Source organism: Cheilinus undulatus, linkage group 13 (genome assembly GCF_018320785.1).
Source record: "Cheilinus undulatus linkage group 13, ASM1832078v1, whole genome shotgun sequence".
Taxonomy (NCBI): Eukaryota; Metazoa; Chordata; class Actinopteri; order Labriformes; family Labridae; genus Cheilinus; species Cheilinus undulatus.
Window position 1 is genome coordinate 36,182,734 of NC_054877.1, and position 22,135 is coordinate 36,204,868.

General features: G+C 38.2%; 1 protein-coding gene across 1 annotated transcript in view; it reads left to right on the forward strand.

Annotated features, from left to right (window-relative positions):
• Nucleotides 1-22,135, forward strand: part of LOC121520228 — an 87,588-nt gene that overhangs the window by 28,753 nt on the left and 36,700 nt on the right. Inside the window, exons 4-8 of the mRNA XM_041803603.1 lie at nt 2,299-2,430; nt 6,793-6,912; nt 11,009-11,047; nt 14,308-14,373; nt 18,005-18,064. Coding sequence (XP_041659537.1) covers nt 2,299-2,430; nt 6,793-6,912; nt 11,009-11,047; nt 14,308-14,373; nt 18,005-18,064 — 417 coding nt within the window. The remainder of the gene's footprint in view (nt 1-2,298; nt 2,431-6,792; nt 6,913-11,008; nt 11,048-14,307; nt 14,374-18,004; nt 18,065-22,135) is intronic.

A 22,135-nucleotide genomic window follows, 5' to 3' on the forward strand; every position in this document is an offset into this window, starting at 1 on the left:
TTTGGGTGAGAATGTTGTCCCATTCTTGTTTGATGTAGGATTCTAGCAGCACAACAGTCTTGGGTCTTAGCCAGATTTTTCATATTATGATGGCTAGTTCAGCACCCGAACTCTTCTACTATGCAGCCATGCTGTTGTGCCATGCTGACTTATGCAAAGCCTTCGCTGAAAGAGACATTGTCTGGATGGGAGCATATGTTGCTCTAAAAACCTCTATATACTTTTCAGCAGTGATAGTGCCTTTCCAGATGTGTAAGTTACTAATACACACTACACACTACACTAATACAGCCCCATACCATCACAGATGCAGGCTTTTGAAATGTGCATTGATAACAAGTTGGATGGAGCCTCTCCTTTCCATGGTTGCCAAAAAGAACCACAGAACAGTTTTCCATTTTGACTCAGTCCATTTTAAATGAGCTTTGGCCCAGAGAGGACGGCACTGTTGCTGTCATATATGTCTTCTTCTTTGCATGATGCAACTTTATAACTTGCATTTGTGGATGGCACGACAAACCATGTTGACAGTGATTCTGTTTCTGAGCCCACGCAGTAATTTCCAATACAGAATCATGCCTGCTTTTAATGCAGTGCCATGTAAGGGCCCAAAGATCATGAGAATCCAATGTTGACCTTAGACGTTGTCCCTTGCACACAGATTTCTCCAGCTTCTCTGAATATTTTATTAATATAATGTACTGTAGATGGTGGGACACTCAAAGACTTCAAAATTTTGAATGGAGGAACATTTTTCAGATTTTTTTGCAGATTGGTGAACCTCTGCCCATATTTGCTTGTGAGAGACTCTGCCTCTCTAAAATCATTTTATACACACAGTCATGTTACTGACCTGTTGCCATTTAATCTAATTGGCAGCAAAATGCTCCTATAGCTGTTTTTCCATCAGTACCACTTACTTTTCCAGCCTTTTGTGGCCCCGATCTTACTTTTTTGACATGTGTTGCTGCAATCAAATTTTAAATGAGCTAATATTTTTCATGGAATGGTAAAATGTGTCAGTTTCAACATCTGGTATGTTGTTTATGTTCTATTGGGAATAAAATACAGGCTTTTGAGATTTGCAAAACATTGAATTGTTTTTATTTGCGTTTTACACAGCACTCAAACTTTTTTGTAAATGGGGTTATAATTTGAAGCCATCACATTTCTGGAACTTTTTACTTTGATATAATTTTTTATAAAAACTAGCCAGTATTAATAACTTAAAAATGAAAGTCTTCTACATCCATTTTTTTGCAGTTTGTTGCTTTTAATTACTAAAAACTGAAAGCAAATTGCCAAGAAGTTTAAATTTCACAAATACATAGGCAATATAATTTTGCAATTTAGGTATTTTGCTTACCTTTTTTGATGGACACATTCTCCTCACCACCTTTCTCATGAAACTGCCCTTTTTTGTTTAAGTTCACTTATAATTGTGATCATTTCAATAAAAGAGATTAGGCCCTTTTAAAATGTTATGTAAGGACAATTCATTTAAAGCTCTGATTGGGTAATTTGTGTAGTGGAGATGAGGTAATAGTAATATGACAGCACTGACTGAGGCTATGGTAGAGAGGCCCCGATGTGTTGCCTTCTCAAAGGCACTGCAATTTTAGCAACGCCCCTGCCTAAGGCTTAGGCTCCACACTGTACTGTATATATATGCATTTGATAGTGTGTTTATGTATCATGAGCTTATTCTGCTCTTGCCCAAGGGTAAAAACCTACCCATCAATCAGCAACATTGTGTGTCCATCATATGCTAAATCTTAAAAAGAAGATTTTCTCGCCTCCTACAACTTTAATTTGGTGTTTATGACAATCACTCAAATCCCAGACAACCAAATCCTGCAGAAATCAAAGCTGGACATGAATAAAGAATCAAACAAGATGTCTGCCATTCAGCCTGATGCAAGAGCACACAATGAACAGCATGGTGCAAGATTAAATCCTTGATTTTTCTTCTTGTATCCCCTCTCATAGTGAAAGCATCTATATTTATTATAGAGATGTGAACAGCCTAGAATCTCTCCTCCCTCTGTCAGACACAGTTTGGCTCTTTCTGTGTTGGTTGGCTGCTTTTGGCTCGACATTATGCAAAGATGTTTAAAGTAGCTTTGACCTACTTTTCTTGCCAACACAGTGTACAGTTCTTGTACTTGTAAAACATTATAAAACCCCGCCATGTTTCACATTTGCTGTCTTCTGAGAGAAGAAGACAAAGAGCAAATGTATTTTTCTATTTTTAGCTGGCCTTTGTTGATTTAACACCTACCCCTGTCTGTCGCCTAGGTGCTTCTGCATCACCACTCAGTCCACGAGATCAGCTACATCGCCAAGGACACCCGGGACCACCGAGCCTTCGGATATGTGTGTGGGAAGGAGGGTCACCACAGGTTTGTGGCCATCAAGACGGCTCAGTCGGTGAGTAACTTTCCACTCTGCTGGAGCTGATTAGGTCACGTGTCTCAAGTCCTCTGAGGCATGTCTAGGCTGAAAAAGTTATTGACTATTAAAGTGACATTTGATTTGAACATTATTTAAAGCTGCATTAATGGAATGAGGCCTGAGACTGAGGCATTTTCACTGAATAGGCCTGAAATTAAATATTGAAGCTGTGTGGATATACACAGACTGGCACTAACTAGTACATGATTCACTGACAGAAATATGCAAATTTAAGTCTTACATCAAATATTAACAAGCCAAGTTCTCATTTTTGTGATCCAAGATCAAGACTGTGGAAGCCCTAAGAGGACATGCAGCCATTCATTTTATTTTACTTGGTTTTCCCATGACTCTGAGTAAACTTTGTTTGTTTCAGATGATGATAATGTTTCAGGTGTTTTGCTGAGATCTCAAAAAATCAACATGTTAACCTGGGAAAACCATCCAAAAACAACAAGACACATATATCAGTATATTTAGTAAACAACCAAAATGTACTTGTATCAAAGTGCAAGAATCAAACGTCAAGTTGACATGTTTAAAATTTCTTATTGATCCATCACAAATCTTCAACTGCATCTCAGGAGCTCTGAACCCAAGAAATTAACTGTTTTTAGTCATTTATGTAATTAGGAGTATTTATGCTGAGATACAAACACCTGGCCAAGACATCAGCACAGTAAGTTATGACAAAAAACAGGGCATAACAACAAACGTTACATCAACCAGTGAATCAGCAGAAAAACACATGCATACACTTACCAAATATTCCCTTATTCCAGCTTTAAAATCTCCCAAACTAACGCAGCCTTTAAGTTTTAAAATGAATCTGTAGATCCAATCATAAGGCAAGGATAACAGGGAGAGCTTTCTGGGGCCCAGCCAAAGGGGAGGCCATAGAGGTCAGGAAAATCATGGTCCATTATAAAGTCATTTATGCTGTAGTACAATAAAGCCTTTTTAAAATGTAAACCCTTTTAAGAAAACAGAATGGCTTTTCTTGCAAATGTTAACAACGTGGATGTGCACATTGTCTAAAGAATTTGGAAAGCAATGTCAGATTTATAACAAGGCCATCATATGCACAAATGTTAGGGTTCCAGAGAGGGGAAATAATGAAGTTATAAAGTGGTGAAAGTAGTTACAGAATGATCAAAATGGGTTAAGATGGAAAAAATAGGATGAAAGCTGCAAAGATGGGAAGGAAAAAAGGGGCAAAAATGGTTGGAAAAATGTTGAAAAGCAGTTAAAAATTAGACTTAAAAGAGTTAAAGACTGGTGGGATAAAGTGGTGAGAGTGGTTAAAGAATGGGTAAAATGCGGATGAAAGCTGAAAAAATGGGTTAAGAAAGGCAAAAAGAGGCAAAAATGGTTGGAAAAATGTCAAAGTGTTTCAACAAATGGGCAGAATTCGTGATGAAAAGAGATTCAAAAAGTGGCGTAAAAAAGTAATTTGAATATCAGAACTCAATAATAGCTTTACACACTTTTCAACTCCAAACTAAACTAACCAGGATGCTTGCATTAATGCTACTGATCCAACACATGTACATTGACATCATCAATACATCACAACTAGGGAGGGTCCATTCACAGTTTTTTTTTTACAGACCTGGGCAGACCTGGCTCAGATGACAGAGCAAAAACATTAAAAGCTCTTTTACTAAAGTCAGAGCAAATTCAAGGAATCTCATTCACGATGAATCCCTGAGAATGAAGGTTACAGCTACTAACAGTTCTCAGAGTCAGTAGAGAACATAGACAAGAAGGCAATTCATGCAATATGGCCTTCTAAAGAAAAGTGTACCAATTCTTCCTTTCTGTTGTATGAGGAAGGCCAACCGACATTCTCATACAAAGCACATGGAGGCTGTGATGACACACTTAGTTAAGTTGTTTATGTAAACCGGTCCCATAAAAATGGGTTGAATAAATAGGAAATGTACCAGATAGTTAATAGTATTACTTCATGCAGTTAATGCATGATCTTTATTTTACAGCTTTAACATAAGTATTTATATGATTTGTTAAATAAATAGAAAATTCCAGCATGAGAATAAATGGGAGAAAAGTTTGCCTTTACATAAAGTAATTTATGTGTTACCATGTTTAAACTCCTGTCATTGTTATCCTCTAGAGTGAGCCTTTGTACATCCTGTTTACATACAGTACCTCATCCCGGACAATATTCATGACCAGCTTTAAGTTGCTCAATAACAATAGGCTGCTGAGAGTGGGCAAGCTTGGCAGAAAGTGTTTAAAATTTTTAAATCAATTAGAAAATTAACTGATAGCTAGTAAAAGGAGGCTAAAATGGGGATAATACAGTCTCTCTGTCTTGTTTTGGTGAGGAGTCTGGCTCTTGCGTTTTGGAATAACTGTAATTTAACCAGGCTTTGTTTTGACAGGCAGGAGTACAGAGAATTACAGTAATCTAGTCAGGAGGAAATGAAGGCAGACATTACTGTTTTAAGTTGATTTTTGGAAAGCATGTGGCCAATTTTTGAGTTTCCTGAGCAGATAAAAACAACTGCATACTGAAATGACACGCTTATCCAGACTGGATTTTTTTTTTAATCAAAATGAAATCCAAGATTTTATTTGTTTTAGAATTAAGTACAATTCTTTAATTGGACTTGTCCTAAGACCACTTTACTGTATGAGGTTAAATGATGAATGTGAGAAGCCCATAAGATGGTTTAGTTGTTCAGGAAAAAGAGAGCAAAGCTCAGAGGGATTGCTGGGGTGTGAATGTACAGAATGTTCTATGGAGCGGTGTGGTGACATGTTAATACTAATGGTCTATTGATTTGTTTCTGAACAGTTGCCGTGCAGGAGACTGTTCTGCTCTGTTTGACCTTCAGTGGTCTAAGTGTTAACTCTCATACACTGTATAGAAAACCAACCAACAGCAACTTGAAGCCTGCAAAACATGGAACCTGCAGTAACACATGAACATTGTTTCTGCAGCAAACAAAAACAAAGTAGATGTGTTGACTGTAAAGAACTGAAAAATTCTAAATGAAGCATAAACTAACATCAAGATTGGCACTGAGATTGTGGCATCTCAAAACGTGTAAAATTATGTGGCAAACTGGTCCCATCTGCAGAACTGTTTAACCTAGCTTCCATGCTGGTACTCTGGTCAGTTTCTCAGCAAAGGGCCCACACTGACAAGTATTTCTTTTTTAATATCTTTTAAAAGTCTTGGACATCATCAAAATTTTTCTTGGCAAATGTGAGATGAGCCTTTGTGTTCTTTTAAGTCAGCAGTAATTTTGAACTCTCCCATGGATGCCATTTTTGCCCGATCCCTTTCTTATTGTTGAATCGTGAACACTGACCTTAACTGAGTCAAGTGAGGCCTGCAGGTCTTTAGATGTTGTTCTGGGTTCTTTAGTGACCTCCTGGATGACTTCTTGATGTGCTCTTGGAGCAATTTTGGTAGACCAGGCACCCCTGGGAAGGTTCACCACTGTTCCAAGTTTTCTCCATTTGTGGATAATGGCTCTCACAGGGGTTCCCTGTAGTCCCAAAGCCCTAGAAATGGCTCGGTAACCCTTTCCAAACTGACAGATGTCAGTGACTTTCTTTCTTATCAGTTCTTGAATTTCCTTAGATGGCTGCATGATGTGTTTTGTTTTTTAAGATCTTTAGCCTACTTCACTTTGTCAGCAGGTCTGGCAGTGACCATGCCTGGATGTGGCTTGTAAAATTGAACTCAGCTTTCCAAAACACAGTTAATTCATGATTCAACGAGGGGGGCAAATACTTTTTTTACATAGGGTTATGTTGGTTTGGATGGCTTTTTTCCCTTAAAAATGCGATTATTATTTTAAAACTGAATTTTGTATTTACCCGGGTTATCTTTGTCTAATATGAAAATTTATTTGATGATCTTCAACATTTAAGTGTGATCAATATGCAAATAAATAAATAAATAAATAAATAAATAAATAAATCAGGAAGGGGGCAAATTGTTTTTCACCACACTGTATTTACAAGTAACCCTTATAATCCTTTAAAAAAAACTCAGACTATCCCTTTAACCATGCAGCTATGTAGTTGATTAATGTAATGGTCATAACCAGTGAGGATGTTTAGCCTAAATTCATCCAGTCAAGTGTTTAAATTTTATCTTTAAAGACGGTGGAAGAAACACATCCAAACAACTTTAATGGAGCAAAAAAAGGCAAACTTCAAATCAAACATGTAGGACTACTGTAGCCAGACAGCAAGTAAACAAACAGATTCTCCTGTACATTGTATTTTCCTGGTTTATATCCCTCACTTCAAATCTCTTAGTAGTTTTACTCTTTTATTTTCCTCTTTTTCAAGGCCGAGCCTCTCATCATTGACCTGCGCGACCTCTTCACGCTCATCTATGACATTAAGCAGCGGGAGGAGATGGAGAAAAAGGCTCAGAAGGACAAACAGTGCGAGCAGGCAGTCTACCAGGTAGGAAACTAAGAGTCTCGTTTTTTTTTTCTCAGCTTTATTTCCCATTTGGAGGCGAGATCACACATTATTACTCAGCCAGCGACTCATTCACACAGCAGACATCTTAACACTTTTAGGCTGCCTCTGAAGTGCAGACTGTGTTTGTCTGCATCATTGATTTGTTGAATATATGGATATAATGGAAACACAACAGGTCTGGTTGCTGGCTTTGATTGGAGTCATGTATGGGTGACAGGAAAATAACGTGTTGGTGTGTCTGTTATATAATAATCACTGTCTCATTTAAAACAAGCATACTTGTCAGTCAGTAATGGAAATTATTGACATAGGCTATACTGTTACCAGTATTGATACCAATATTGATGAGTAGTGAGGTCTGAAATGACGTTTCAGGCATCTGGTACCATAGTTAAATAAGACCATAAAAACATTTAGTGTTGGGCAAAGCTAACTGAATGTCAGCCATCACAGTTTTTTCAACAAATATGTGTATTTTTGATTCTTCTGGTGCTGAAGGAATACTTTGGCATTTTTACCATTAGACAATAATGGCCTGATTGATGTTCCAATGCAAGCATGGGATTTATGATAAATCTCTGTGATGAATTATATTATTATTATTATACGTTTCTTTTCCCAAGACACAAGCCAAAATCTTAAGGCACACCTTATTAATGTCCATCCAAAAAAGCCACATTAAAAAATTGCAGTAACATGAGTTTTTGTGTAGCTGTGGCATCACTGTATGGATGTAAAAATTTCCCACAGCACACCATGACTTCCCCCAAAGAACACCAGCGTGCCTCGTCACACCATTTTAGGACCACTGAACCATAAATAGCTAGTCACACTTGTTAGTTAGCATCAGGATGACTTGTCGGCTGGAATGGAATATAAATAGATTTATGTGTTGGCACTTAATGCCGGTCAAATACTCTGCTCAAACTGAAATACAGCCTCCAGCAGTCACTGGTTGAGTCTGTGGCCACAGACTTTCTTAAGCTCTGGTCAATGAGCCTTCTCGTTTGGCTCTACTGTTCAGATGTAAACAAACATCCAAGGCAGGGTTGGCTGTGTTTCATCAAATGTATATGGGCTGTGTCAGGTTAGCCTGCTGTATTAATTGGACCAATGAACACCTACATCAAGCACAGGCATGGGGACTTAAAGGGGACATATTATGCCAAATCACTTTTTCAGGCTTTTCTAACAAAAATATGTGCCCTTGGCCTGTCCACAGTCCCCTCAAGTACCAGAAAAATCCATTCCCTTCCATCCTCTCTTTCTCCACCTTTCAGAAAATGTGTGCTAAAATAAGCCGTTCTCAGAGAGGGGTGTGGTCAGGGGCAGAGTCAGACAGCCCATGAACATTTAAAGCCACAGAAACAGCTCGTTCTGAGAAGGACTGAATCAGAGAGCTTTTTAGACATACAAAAATCCTTTACTGGAGTGTTTTTTTCAGCAACAAACTTCACGGGCATCTTTTGGGGACCTCTGAGAACAATATTAACTTGTCTTAAACGGGTAAAATATGTTCCCTTTAGGGCTGATGACACCAGCACTGCTTCATTAGCTATACATAGCAAACCAATTTCACATTGTTTACCCACTGATATTTTTAAATAAAATAAACTAACTGCTGACTGTTTTTAGAGGGAATTCTTACATTTAGACAAGTTGGATAGTCTAAATCAAATGTCCATTTAGAACAAAGAAACTGACCAGCTGGGAACATCCCAAACATATATTTTGTCCCAAAATGCATACTTCTGTACTAAATATTTTGGGTGCAGTGCCAAAAGTGCGTTTAAACTGAGACGTATACTCAAATGCAGTAAAGGCTACACACTCAACACCACCTGAGAATTAAAGTACTCTGGTCCTCAAATGATGGAGCCTAGGGCTCCACCATCAGTTCCTGAATAAGGAATTATGACCCAAATTTCAGTTAATTTTAACCATTCATTCTTATCTAATGAAAAATACACTATATTGCCAAAAGTATTCACTCACCCATCCAAATACTAATATCCAATCACTTCCATGGCCATAGGTGTATAAAATCAAGTACCTCGACATGCAGACTGTTTATACAAACATTTGTGAAAGAATGGGTCACTCTCAGGAGCTCAGTGAATTCCAGCGTGGTACTGTGATAGGATGCCACCTATGCATCAAGTCCAGTCATGACATTTCCTTGCTCCTAAATATTCCACAGTCAACTGTCAGTGGTATTATAACAAAGTGGAAACAATTGGGAACGACAGCAACTCAGCCGCTAAGTAGTAGGCCACGTAAAATGACAGAGCGGGGTCAGCGGCTGCTGGGGTTCATAGTGTGCAGAGGTCGCCAACTTTCTGCAGAGTCAATCACTACAGACCTCCAAACTTCATGTGGCCTTCAGATTAGCTCAAGAACAGTGCTTAGAGAGCTTCATGGAATGGGTTTCCATGGCCGAGCAGCTGCATCCAAACCATACATCACCAAGTGCAATGCAAAGCGTCAGATGCAGTGGTGTAAAGCAGGCCACCACTGGACTCTAGAGCAGTGGAGACGCGTTCTCTGGAGTGACCAATCGCACTGCACCATCTGGCAATCTGATGGATGAGTCTGGTTTGGCGGTTGCCAGGAGAACGGTACTTGTCTGACTGCATTGTGTAAAGTTTGGTGGAGGGGGGATTATGGTGTGGGGTTGTTTTTCAGGAGCTGGGCTTGGCCCCTTAGTTCCAGTGAAAGAAACTCTGAATGCTTCAGCATGCCAAAAAATTTTAGACAGTTCCATGCTCCCAATTTTATGGGAACAGTTTGGGGATGGCCCCTTCCTGTTCCAACATGCCTGTGCACCAGTGCACAAAGCAAGGTGCATAAAGACATAGATGAGAGAGTCTGGTGTGGATGAACTTGACTGACCTGCACAGAGTCCTGACCTCAACCCCATAGAACACCTTTTGGATGAATTAGAGCAGAGACTGAGAGCCAGGCCTTCTTGTCCAACATCAGTGTGTGACCTCACAAATGCGCTTCTGGAAGAATGGTCAAAAATTCCCATAAACACACTCCTAAACCTTGTGGAAAGACTTCCCAGAAGAGTTTAAGCTGTTATAGCTGCAAAAGGTGGACCGACTTCATATTAAACCCTTTGCATTAAGAACGGGATATCACTTAAGTTCAAATGCGAGTCAAGGCAGGTGAGCGAATACTTTTGGCAATATAGTGTAGTACAGTTTAAGCCTAATAAAGTACAAAACGTGACAAATCAAAGAGACAGGACAAAACAACCATATATTTTAAAAGAGTTTCATGGACTTAAGTACATTTCTTCCCTGGTACACATTTGCAACCTACCGGAAAGGGCTCTGCAACCCACTTTCTGGTGCCAGTCCAACAGTGATTTAGGGTATGATGATGCTCTTTCAAACACTACTACAAAAAGAGGCATGCCTTATATAGTGCATTATATAATAAGACGTGTGTGGTTTGGGACACAGCCTAGGTATTTGATTGGGTTCCGAAACAATAATGGGAGCCGAGACGAGACTTTTATTCGGCTTGTAAAGTGAGTGGCTACCAAATGTTCAACTTGGAACTTAAAAGTGGCATGCACAGATGTCATCAGAGTTTCACTGCATATGGAGACAGCGTACTGAAAATAGGCTCAAGTTGCATAAAAGCTCAGTAACATGGTTACCACACAGTTTGCGTCATCAGCGTTCCAACATCGGGCTGATAAGTTTCTGCTGGCTGAATGCCAGATCCTATTACCTTTACACAACTCCTCTCTCCCGTCTATGTTTAACCTGTTGGCTGTTGAGTGTCTTCTTTCATTTATCTTCACAGAGCATGGCTCTTCTCATGAAATGTAAGGATGCAAGCTTAAAAATGTATTTGATGGTAGGATTTAAAAGAGCATAGAAAATAGACGACCAAAAAGTATCTTTGCTAACAGGATCTGAGCCAGTATCAGGAAGAAAAGCTGCTCCAACATCTCTATGTGTTTTTGTTGCCTGATTTCTTTCTTCTCCTCTAATCTCGCTGCTCTGTCTTTTTGATGAAAAACAAAATGTGTCCTCTGCCCTCTCCCACCTCCACACAGACCATCCTGGAGGATGAAGTGGATGATCCAGTTTACCAGGTAGGTCTGTCGGCACACAGAGCAGGAAACCAAACACTGCTGATCTTAATGCTTTTCTAGCTTCACTGGTGCTGTTTTCACTCGTAAAGTGCAGAATCGACAAAAATCAATTAATCCTTGATTCAAATATCTCCTCCAGTCACTGATCAGCTTGAATTAATGACTCATGATACTTCACCATCACAGTAATACACTGTAGACCATCCTAGTGGACAGTTTTGTTCAACCATTCAACTCCCATCTGCCAGTGCAGTGTTGTAAAACCATATTTTTTAATTTGATCTGTGTCAATGTCCTGATTTCTTCCAAAGACACAACCCTACCCCCCTGACTGGTTGTTACCCCCCTGTTTTTTGCCCTGTGTATTTATTTGGCTGACATGATTTTCTTTTTTCTCTGTGTTTGCTCACACTGAATACAGACAACACTAACTCTTACTCTGAATGCTATGTTCAGTGGTACGTCCAGCCACCTCCCAGATCACCTCTGTTCTTTGCTCTTGAAGTGTGTTTTTGCATAAAATCATTCCATTTTTGCAGCTTTATCGATTATGTTGATGTTGGTTGACAAAACTCCAGACTGTAGCCACAGTCTTAAAGGATTACTTTGACATTTTGGGGAAATACATCTTTGCTTTCTTGCCAAGAAGATCAATACCACTCTGGGTTTGTGCAGGAAATATGTAGCTTTAGACACCAAAACTTAGCCTAGCTTAGCAAAAAGAATGTAAACTGCAAGCCATTTCCTTACAGAATTAAAGAAATTAAGGATGCCTGAGGTTAAACGGTTAATTTCGTTAATCAAATTAGCTGGTGAGAGATATATGAGTCACTTAAACTAATTACTGATATATATATTTTATAAACATGGGCTGGAAATCCCAGTCTAAGATGCTCTTTTAAACTGTAATGAACCTCCCACCACTAGAGGTCAATGTAACTTCAGTTAATGACTGCTGCCTTCTGTCTGAGCTTTCTCTGGGCACTTCACTGGATGTAAATATAAGAAGCTTAGCGGTTAGCATGTAGTTGGAACAGCATGATATGGCAGTTTTTTAAGTAATAAAAGGAAATTAAGTTGTATGTAAGCTGTGAAGGACTGAACTCACATTTAACTAACTGAGGTTAAGAGGTCACATATAAAAGCATGATATTAATCTGCAAAGAGGAAGGAAAACTGGCAAAGCTAGCTGCTAATGTTAGCTATGCTCTACAGAGTATATCAGGTGAACATCATACAAACTAACTTAACATCTCTCTGATGAATTTGACTGTTTTTAAAGTACTTTAGACTAGTCAGTTACACAGAATTTAACCTGGCATTTAGCTGAATGGGGAAATAGACGCCTAAGAACATCCTCAGTAGTAATATGTCATAGTTTGAACATTTATTGACAGCCTTTGTTTGCTGGCTTGGTAGACATTTCCATGGTAACCAGAGACCCCACTAATCAGAGACATCACTGTGACCTTCAACGATTGTGGTATTTTTGGCAGCAATCCCAAATAAACTATGTTTTTCTTCAGACTAGATTGATATCTTGCAAACTTTTGTCTCTACAGGACCATATATCATCTTTTCACTCTGAGGTAGCTCTTGGTAAGTCTAATTTGGGTACGTCCAAGAATACGACTAATAATCAAATCTGGAGAAAATAACTGGACGTTTTGCTTCAGGAAACAACACTGTTGAGCCCGTTATGTCACAGGAAAGATAAACACAATATGAGTACACCTTAGGTTTGTGCTTTTCAAAGTAAAAGCCTGGTTTAGCATTTCTTTGAAGAAACTCCTCATTTGTACAGAATGCTATTGTTCAGCTGTACGCTGAATCAAGTCACTTGAAGGTAAGTTTAACACGCTTCAAATCTGAAACAGCCGTTAGGTTATACAGTTTGGCTTCTGGAGTTTGGGGTCATAATGTGTTGTTACCAGAACTGCTTTCCTAACATTAATGACAGGTTAATACATTTGAGCTGAGGGCCAACAGATAACATTAACCAATTAAGATGTCAATTTAAAAATAAACACAAACAGAAACTGTAACAGTGGCAAAAAATATAATGTAGACTTTATATTTACAATAATTTAGAATGCATCTGAATCAAGGTTGTACTAAATACAACAAATCTGAACTTTATCACCTGATATTTTATGTAATCTTCTATGAAATGCCTTATACCCTGAAAAACACTGATTTAAATTGAATCCAGAATGAGAGATTAACACCCCTACTGTTTTAGATTTAAAGCACAACCTTTAAGTCAACAAAACATACAAAAATATCTGTCCAGCATGAAAAAAGTAGTGATATCTCTCTTCAGTAAGATGATCAAGCAACCATAATCAATTTAAACTGACCCCAAAGAAAACAACTCTAAAGTGCATCATTATTATATCATCAGTGCATCATTAGCATTTCACAAAGACTTCTCTCTTTGGAATGTAAGAGTGTTGTCTTCTTTTTTGCAGATGATACTGTTTTAATATTCAGGAGCTTCGGCACAATGACCTACTTTCATTCTGCTGATGAGTGCAGGTCCTTGAATAAGACTTTGCCTCTCAACAGTAATTAGGTCAGAAGTCCTTTTATTATGTCGTTCAGGCTATTGTCTTGTTAGTGTACCTGTAAGAGTTCCAGAGCTAGCTTTTACCCATATTTCTAGTCTTAAGTGCTAGGATAAACTAACTTCCTACCTGCTTTGCAACATTGTTTACACACCCAGAGAGAGAGTTCAATCTTATCGATTTTCTCTTGGCAAGAAAGTGGGAAAAAATATTTTCCAAAATGTTGAACTTGCTAAAATTTGAGATTCACAAAGACATTTGACAATGTCAGTCATAAGAAGAGAGAATGATGGATATGAGAACGTATATTCTGACCTGCAGGTCCGAGGTGGAGCATCACATTACTGTTGTTGAACAGAGACCTCTGACTAAGACCTCCACGTTGCCTTTAACTACTGCCTGACCTATTATACTTGTGCTCTTTCCTCTTCCCACCTCACTCTTTTTTCTTTCTCTCTTCATCTCCCCTCATTCTCTTTTCCCATGCCCTATTTTTTTTTACACCCTTTATTTTCCTGATCTCATTTCACTCCCCATCCGACGCCATCTTCGCTCCCCTGTGCTTTCATTTATTCTCGTCATGTTTCGCTCCCTTGTTGTATCTCTCTGTTTTATATGCCAACCTTTCTCTTTGTCTTCCCATCTCATTATTCTCTGCACCTCTACACCTCGCCCACTACTTCTGTTCTTTAGTACATAGTGTTTGAGGCTGGACACGAACCCCTCCGTGGCCCCCAGTCAGAGGAGAGCGTTTATCAGGTACAAAGACAAGCATTGCCCCCCTTTTTTCCTCCCTTTTCATACCCTGTGATAGATGATAGAATTAACAGTACTTACAGTATGATTTTATATCTCTTAGGTCGCTAAGTTCAGCTTGTTTTTGGAGATAGGGGTTTCTGGGGATTTAGATCAAGCTAGAGTTCTGTTTTACTGTGACTGAAAATAAAATACATTTAGGAGAGGATTAAATCAAGCAATGGAGTCTAAAGAGGTTTGTTTTCAAGTTATTCTCAACATTTCAGTCAAAACCTGTGGTTATATTGAACACAGCAAACACTTTAGCTGCTACTTTTGAAAAAAAAAAAAAAAAAAAACCCAACAGACCAGGAAAGAAATTGCTGACCTGTGAAATTTTCCTGTTGAAAATTGCTAAAAATAATGATCTTGAAGACTCCTTTTAGATAAACAATCTGTTTTAGCCTTAAAAGCACTAACTTTTGTAATTTAAAAAGCCCAGTCAGTATGTTTACACAGCTAGTTACTGCAGACACTCCTCCTGTTGATCTAGCTAAAAAGTTACCAAGCTATAAACAATGTCAAACTATAAAAACATGGACAAATCTCATAGCTCTGCACATTAAACACATAGGTAATGCTACAGTTTTGGTAAAAACTCAATACACACCATAGCTAACAGTGGAATCCAAAGGCAGACAAGAATGAGACTCCTGTTATGATTGGCACTCATGCCTATCCACTTATCCACATGAAAGAATAAAGTCTCACCCTTATTATCTAGATGTTTTAGTCTGACTTTTAGGAATTTGATTTACTACCATCTAAAGGCAAACAAAAGTGTTAACATGCATTTTAAAAATTCAGCTTTAGTCAGACTAAAGGCCGCTGCACACCAAAGATGATTTTTCGTACGCATAATTCACATGAAATAATTTTTCTCAAGCACGTAGCAAGTCAATGCAAGCTGTAATTTTTGCCATGTGTAATTTTGGCTGATATTTTATTGACCCATGTTTGATTTTTTTTTTTTTTTTCAAAGTTATGTAGTAATACTCACAGCACACACCTGACCAATCAAATCACTCGTTGTTTCTGGTAGAAGAGTTTTAGGCAGACAGAGAAGCAAAGTTTTTTTAATCCATGATGTTTTCCTCCTTTTCGTATGAATATTTGTTCGTAGCCAGTGCCAGGTTATTTTTGTCTTTAACGTGTTATTATGAAGCCTAGTTAAAGACAGGGAGAGGGGTCCGGCTGCAATGTTTATCTGAGATATATCTCAAAAAGGAAGTGCTGTAATTTACCAGTCCAAAGTATTTCCAGTTTTAGATTTTTTGAATTTACTTTATTCATAAACAAAGCCTGGCAGTTATATTCATGAGATAACCACATTGCAAACATTACGGAACAAACAAAGATAAGAGGTCTAATCTGGATTAAATTATATATTATCTAATTATAGAAGTAGTTACACAAATTGTAGCTATGTTAGCTTTAGCTAAAGCTAACATAGCTTTTCTTGCTATGTTGTTTACATTGCTACATAAGCCAGGGTCGCTAAGTTAGCTTTAGCAATATGGGCTTTAGCAAACACAGCTAAAGCTAATTTGGCTATGTAAATAATGTATCGATGTTGCTTGCATATGTTAGCTTTAGCAAAAGTATCTGAAGCTAATACAGCCACGCAGATGCGTAGCTTATGTAACTTCTTTGTTAGTTTAGCGTTAGCTAAGTTAGCTACGCTTGTTGCATTGAAATGTTTTTGTGTAGAGCGAGAATTTTTCTAAGCAGACTGTTTATTTGACTTTATTAAACATTGTGTAATCAGGTTTTAACTTTGGTATCCTAACTGTTACCTTAACCCTCACCCTAAACAGAAGTTAAATTCGATTTTATTTCAAGTTTTTTTCGTATTTCTTTTCTGAGATATCCAGCATCTCATATGAATATGTCCATGTAAACCAAATATGACATGTGCAAGGCTGGAGCTGTTTCCAAACTAATGGGACTCTGATGAAACATAACAACAAGTCAGACATATGGCTCATCATTGATCTGGGTCAATCAGCTTCTTTAAATTACTCCTCTGCCTGGTCCTGTCCCAAAAAGAAAGTGAGCTCCCCCTCCCAGCAACTATTAAGTGTGCGTTAAAGATAAATAACATTATTTTGTTCACAGAATGAGCCAACTTTACTGAAAAGACAGCATACAGTGCATGACGCAGGCAGAAACTTCATTTTATCTTCTGCTTTATTTTATCTAATTTTACCAGAGGACAGTACAAAACACACTGAAGATGCTTAGAGTGGGAATATTTTTAAATTGTACATAATCTATTTGGAAAATCGCGTTGCTCCTGACGTGCATAGAAAGGCACGTCATAATTCGCCTTCAAATTATTTGCATTTTCATGTGATTTATTCACGTCATCCTTGATGTGCAAAGTCCTTAACACACTGTTTACTTTTTCAAACTGCATGTAAACATACTGTTTTTTTGCCAGAATTATAAGACATACCAGTAAGCATTAATAGTATTTAAAATGGTCTCTTATAGTATAAAAATAGAGCTGACACAAACTTTGAGACTGATATCAGTTAATTAAAATTACATTAGATCACTTACAAACTCTTTTCTGATACCTCTTCCTGGGCAGGAAATAGTGGGTTTGCCCCTATCAAAAGGAGGAAAAAAGAAATGACAACTATATTTAATTAGTTAAAATTAATTTAAATATTGTGTAGGATTTTACCTTGAATCCAGCATGGAAGTGGCGGATGTTGCCACTACAAAAAGGGAGAGAAATTTATTTCATGAAAATTTCACGAGTCACAAAAGGACAGGATGAAAAAGGATAGGCAGCTAAACAAACAGTCACATAGCATCTTAAACAGCAGCAGAACAGTCAAGGTCAGCTCTTCCGCCTGTATAGTTCAACCAAAGCTCCTTTTATATATCCAACACTTTGACCTTTTGGCTTTAGACCATTTGAACGCAACCAGCCAGGGCTCCAGGGACCGCTGGTATGGTTTAATCCTACCCTGTTCCCTCCCTTTCTCTCTCCCTCTTCCCTTCCTCCTCCTCCTTTTTGCCTCTCTGTATCTTGCGTTCCTCTGAAGATGAAAGATGCAGAGAGAGATTAATCACTTGCCATGCCATTTGATCTCAGAATGAAACAAGATCAATAGACTTGGGGAAAATGTAACGGAGAGTTAACCAGTCGAGGGCGTGAAGGAGAGAAAGGCAGCGGGGTTAAAAGCGACAGATAGTTGGAATAAATGTGAGGGACTTATACAAAGGAGGGAAGAGCTGAGGCATCTTCGTATTGTTAGATGAACCAGTGGAGACACACTGTTGCAGAATAACAATAGGCTTTCTTAATACTCACAGAACCAGCACGCAGCACCATAAGCTTTGTAAGCAATCAATATTGATTTAAGTAGAACTGATTCAACTAAACAGCTGTACAATTTTGCATAATCCAACTGCCCTAAAAGATTAAATTAAATATAAAAATGGGCTAAATTGAGTGAGCAGTGAGCTTTCTTTTCATAGGAATGTGTCAGTGCTTGTAAACTTCTGTTTTTTAGCTTAAACATAAAATTTTGTTTTTATTCTGTTCCTTACGTTTGAATCGACCTCCAATCCAACGCAGGTCCCAACCAGTCAGCAGAAGGAAGGGATCTATGATGTCCCAAAACGCCATTTCATGACTGTAGGTGTTTTTTATTTTCTATTATTTGTTTCTTTACTCTTCTACTTACAAACCTCTCTCTTTAAAATCCTCTTGCAGGAAGTGCCTTAAGCCCCTTTGACGTTGTTCAGTTGTAATATTTTGCTGAAGTGTCATTTATATTTTAAGACATGAATTGCAGCCTAAAGGCTCTGAAAAAAAAAAATCCAAGGACGAGTCAGACAAGGGTTTATGTCTGCATCCGCTTTCCACAGTGAAGATTGTGATGAAACAAAGCTACATTTGGCCTGCCTGAAGAGATAAGACTAATTGATTGGTCCACCAAAGTCAGATTTGTCAGCAATTTCACAGGACATTAGAGAGGCAGGCTATGTAACCAAAATCCAATCCTGTGCATAATCTGATGCATGTCGGGACCAGATGGTCCAGACAAAAACCAGTTTGATTGGCATCTGTTTGCAGTGGACTGACTTTATGAAAGCAGGGGTGGTGGCTGCGTCTTCCTCAGAGGATGAGGATGAGAGGTTTGTTGGAGGGGTGGGTGTTGGGATGAGCTGCATGCAGTGTAGTCACGGCTTCATACAATCACGGCCACCAAACACTCATGAACACTGCTCCATGATAACAGTTATGACGGAATATTTATCTGAATTTACATTTTCAAACAGCCATGACATCACTTTATCCCAGGTTTCTGGATCATGTAACATGGGTAATCTGACCAGTCATTTTGATTCAATCACCACATGACTGACCAGCAACTTAAAGGAAAGTTAAGAGTGAAACTCCATCAGAGTATATTCAACATGATGTAACTTATTTCAGCATTCATCTAATTTCTTGAGAGAATTACCAACTAACCTAACCTCACTGTTAACAAGCAAACATTTCTTTTAGCCAGTAGTGATGGGCAATGATCTTTGAGCATTAAAATAGGCTTTTATTTATTTACTTTTAAATCAAAGTTTTCATGTGACAATCTTCACAACCTTGAATTTTTTCCCAATATTTTTACTTGTTGTAATGTGGTAAGCTACTATGCTATATGGCTTTTGTTTACTATCACAGTGGATCTGAAGGCTAATTTCAATCAATCTGCATGTTCTAAATCGCATACTTCTGTTAGTATACTGTATTAAAGTACGCTAAAATGCAGTACAGACCATTTAATCACTCCAGGTTAGTGCACTGCTGCTTAGAATTTATAAGTTAAAAACAGACATTCTCATCCAGATTTGGCAGCTGTTTTCACTCAGGATTAAATTCTTGTAACCTGCATTTCATGTTAACATTTGCTTAAAAAACAAACTTTTTGCCTTAAAAACCCTTTTCTTGATTAAAATATGCTGTTGTGCTAGTTACTCATAAGCTAGCTAGTAAATGCTAAAGTTATTCAGCATGCCAGCTGCTAACAGTAAAATATCCACTACGCCATCACCATGGTGCTAATCGAGGGTGTCCATCGTCCCACACTGAATTCTCAGACAATTTTGAGTGTTCCAGTGATACACCATACTACTCAGTGTAACATGGCACACTCATAGATTCAAAATATTTAATATTTTAGTACAATGCATTCTGGGAAATGCTTCCAAAAGAAAAAGAAGGAAGTAGTGGCATGTAACAGCTGGAGGCTAATGCTTACAAATTGAGGTGCTAAGAAGCTAAATTAGCAATTCTTAGTTTACGAAATTATCCATTTCAGTCATAAATTGTTAAATCAATAATCATTTGAACAACCAAGCATTTTACTCAATTATATAAATTCTTAAGTGAAATAGCCTAATTAGGGTGTGATGTTGTGTTAGTAAATGGCAGCTTCTAATTTGTTAGCATAAAGCTAATGAAATCAGATGTAGCCTTCATCTCAAAATTTTAAGGAATTATCTTTGGATAAATGCCAGTGACTTGCAACATTTCTTTTAGCTTGCAAACATTTCAGTTACCCTAAGTAGCCTAAACATTTAGCATGTCTGAAATTGCATACATCTGCTACTATACTGTATTATAGTAAACTTAAATGCAGTGCAGAGCACAGTGGGTCTGTATAGTCACAAATTGTGCACTGCTGTTTTTGCTTAAAGGAAGTGACAAACTGCCTCTGTGCTCTTCTACTTCCTGTTTAACACAGACGCCCATGAGACCTAAATCAATTCATAATTTAAATTTGACAGCTATTTTCACTGATTTATGTTAACATTATTTGCTCAAATAAGATGAAACTATTTTGCTGTAAATGCCTTTTTCTGGATTGAAATGTGGTGTTGCTAATAAGATGTTAGCTAGCTAGTGGATGCTAGCGTTAGCTGGCTGGCTAACTTGATGATGCTGCATCTCTAATATGGCGTTCATTGAGGGTGTGAATTGCCATCGTTCCACATTCAGCTATCGTACGTTTTTTTAATGGTGTCATGTGTACACTGTATTTTCTTCTCAGCATGAGTGCGATAACACACTTATGTACTCAAAATATTTACTATTTGGTGAAGAAGTAAGATTTGGGGCACGCTGATTGCCATTAGCTAGCAAACATTCCTGTTAGCTAGCTTCTGTTAGCTTTATACTTTCACACAGCCTAATTTAACACTTAAACAGTGACATTGTTGTTGTCATCATTAGGCCTATTAAGGTAATATTAGCTTGGTTGTTTATAAATGCTAAATTTAGCTAAATAAGTTTGTTCACTAATAACATGATCAAACTACAAAAAAGCATGCATATCTTTAAACAAGTAGTCAAATTTCCTGCATTTTCATCATATTATTTACAACCTGGAGGACAAAGGTAGACATTTTAACTTTCCTAATAATCATCATCACAAGAAGCAGACCATTGTGTGAATGGTGAAATGTTTTTTTTTTTTTTTTTTTTTTTTACAGGAAGTAAAAAAAAAAAAATGTTTTTTTTGATTTCCCTCTTTCATCAAGAAAAGATTGTATTTCATCCCATAATGGTAGGCTTATGAGTTCTTCACCACCATGCAGCGACCATGCTCACATCTCCTAAAAAGAAGGTTTAAATAAACAACATTCATTCATTCAAGCCTATTTTGCCGAACATTCAGTCAGACAGAACTTCCACACAAGTTTTGAAAACAGCCCTAGCAAAGTGCTTCTCTGCTCTTCTTGCTGTTTGTGTGCTTGTTGTTCAGCATATCAAACAGATAAAAACTGCCCCCCCCTCCTCGCTATCTCACCCAAACAGCCCATGCCGGTATAAGTAGCAGCGCTTCCATATCTCTAAGTGTTACTGCTTGTCTGTTCATTCAGTTGGAGCTTTTTTGAGAGCTTGGAGCGCTCCCTGATGTGTGTCAGTGCCTGCAGGGAGAGACTTCACTGTACAATGTTTACCTTTTTCCAAATTCTGACTCATTCTGTGGCCCTCAATGGTCCCAAAGTGCCGTGCAAACTGTGCGATGCGCTATGTCCCGGCTCATTCAAGGAGGACATAAACACCCTGTTAGCAGCAACACGGATTGCTGCAATTCCTCCCTTTTTTTTCTTTTGTTTAAATATGTGCGTTTGTTTATTTATAGCATGCAAATCCTGTGTGTCCTGTGTGTTTTTGTGGTGATTCATTGTCTGCTTGTGCATGGCCCCAGAGACATTTCATGCAACTTTGTCATCCAATAGTGTCCTTGAAGTAGTGCTAGTAGAGGATAGAGGGGGACTAGTTCAGGGGTCACGCCTGCCTATAGGGTGAGGTGGTCTCATTGTCTCGGTCGGGTGGTTCCAGGAGCTTCTTTTTTTATCCATTTTGATCAAACAAACAGACTCCTCTGTGAGTGTGTCCACTCACAGAGAAGAATCAGCATGATAAAGCAGCACAGGCTCTCACAGGGGCCTCCTCTTGATTGGCAGACATAAGAATATCTAATCAGAGGCTGTTTTATAGGACTGAATAGCCTTTTACCCACTCAATTATAGCGAGCCATGAAAGATTCATTTTAGATCCATTTTCTGATAATGAAATTGAGGGGATAGTTGTTTCTTGCCATCCGCAGCACAAACTGCCTTTGTGAATAGATTTCAGTCCCCACACCTACCCCACCCATGCAACCACCATACCCTATCTGCAGATGGATACAAAGGT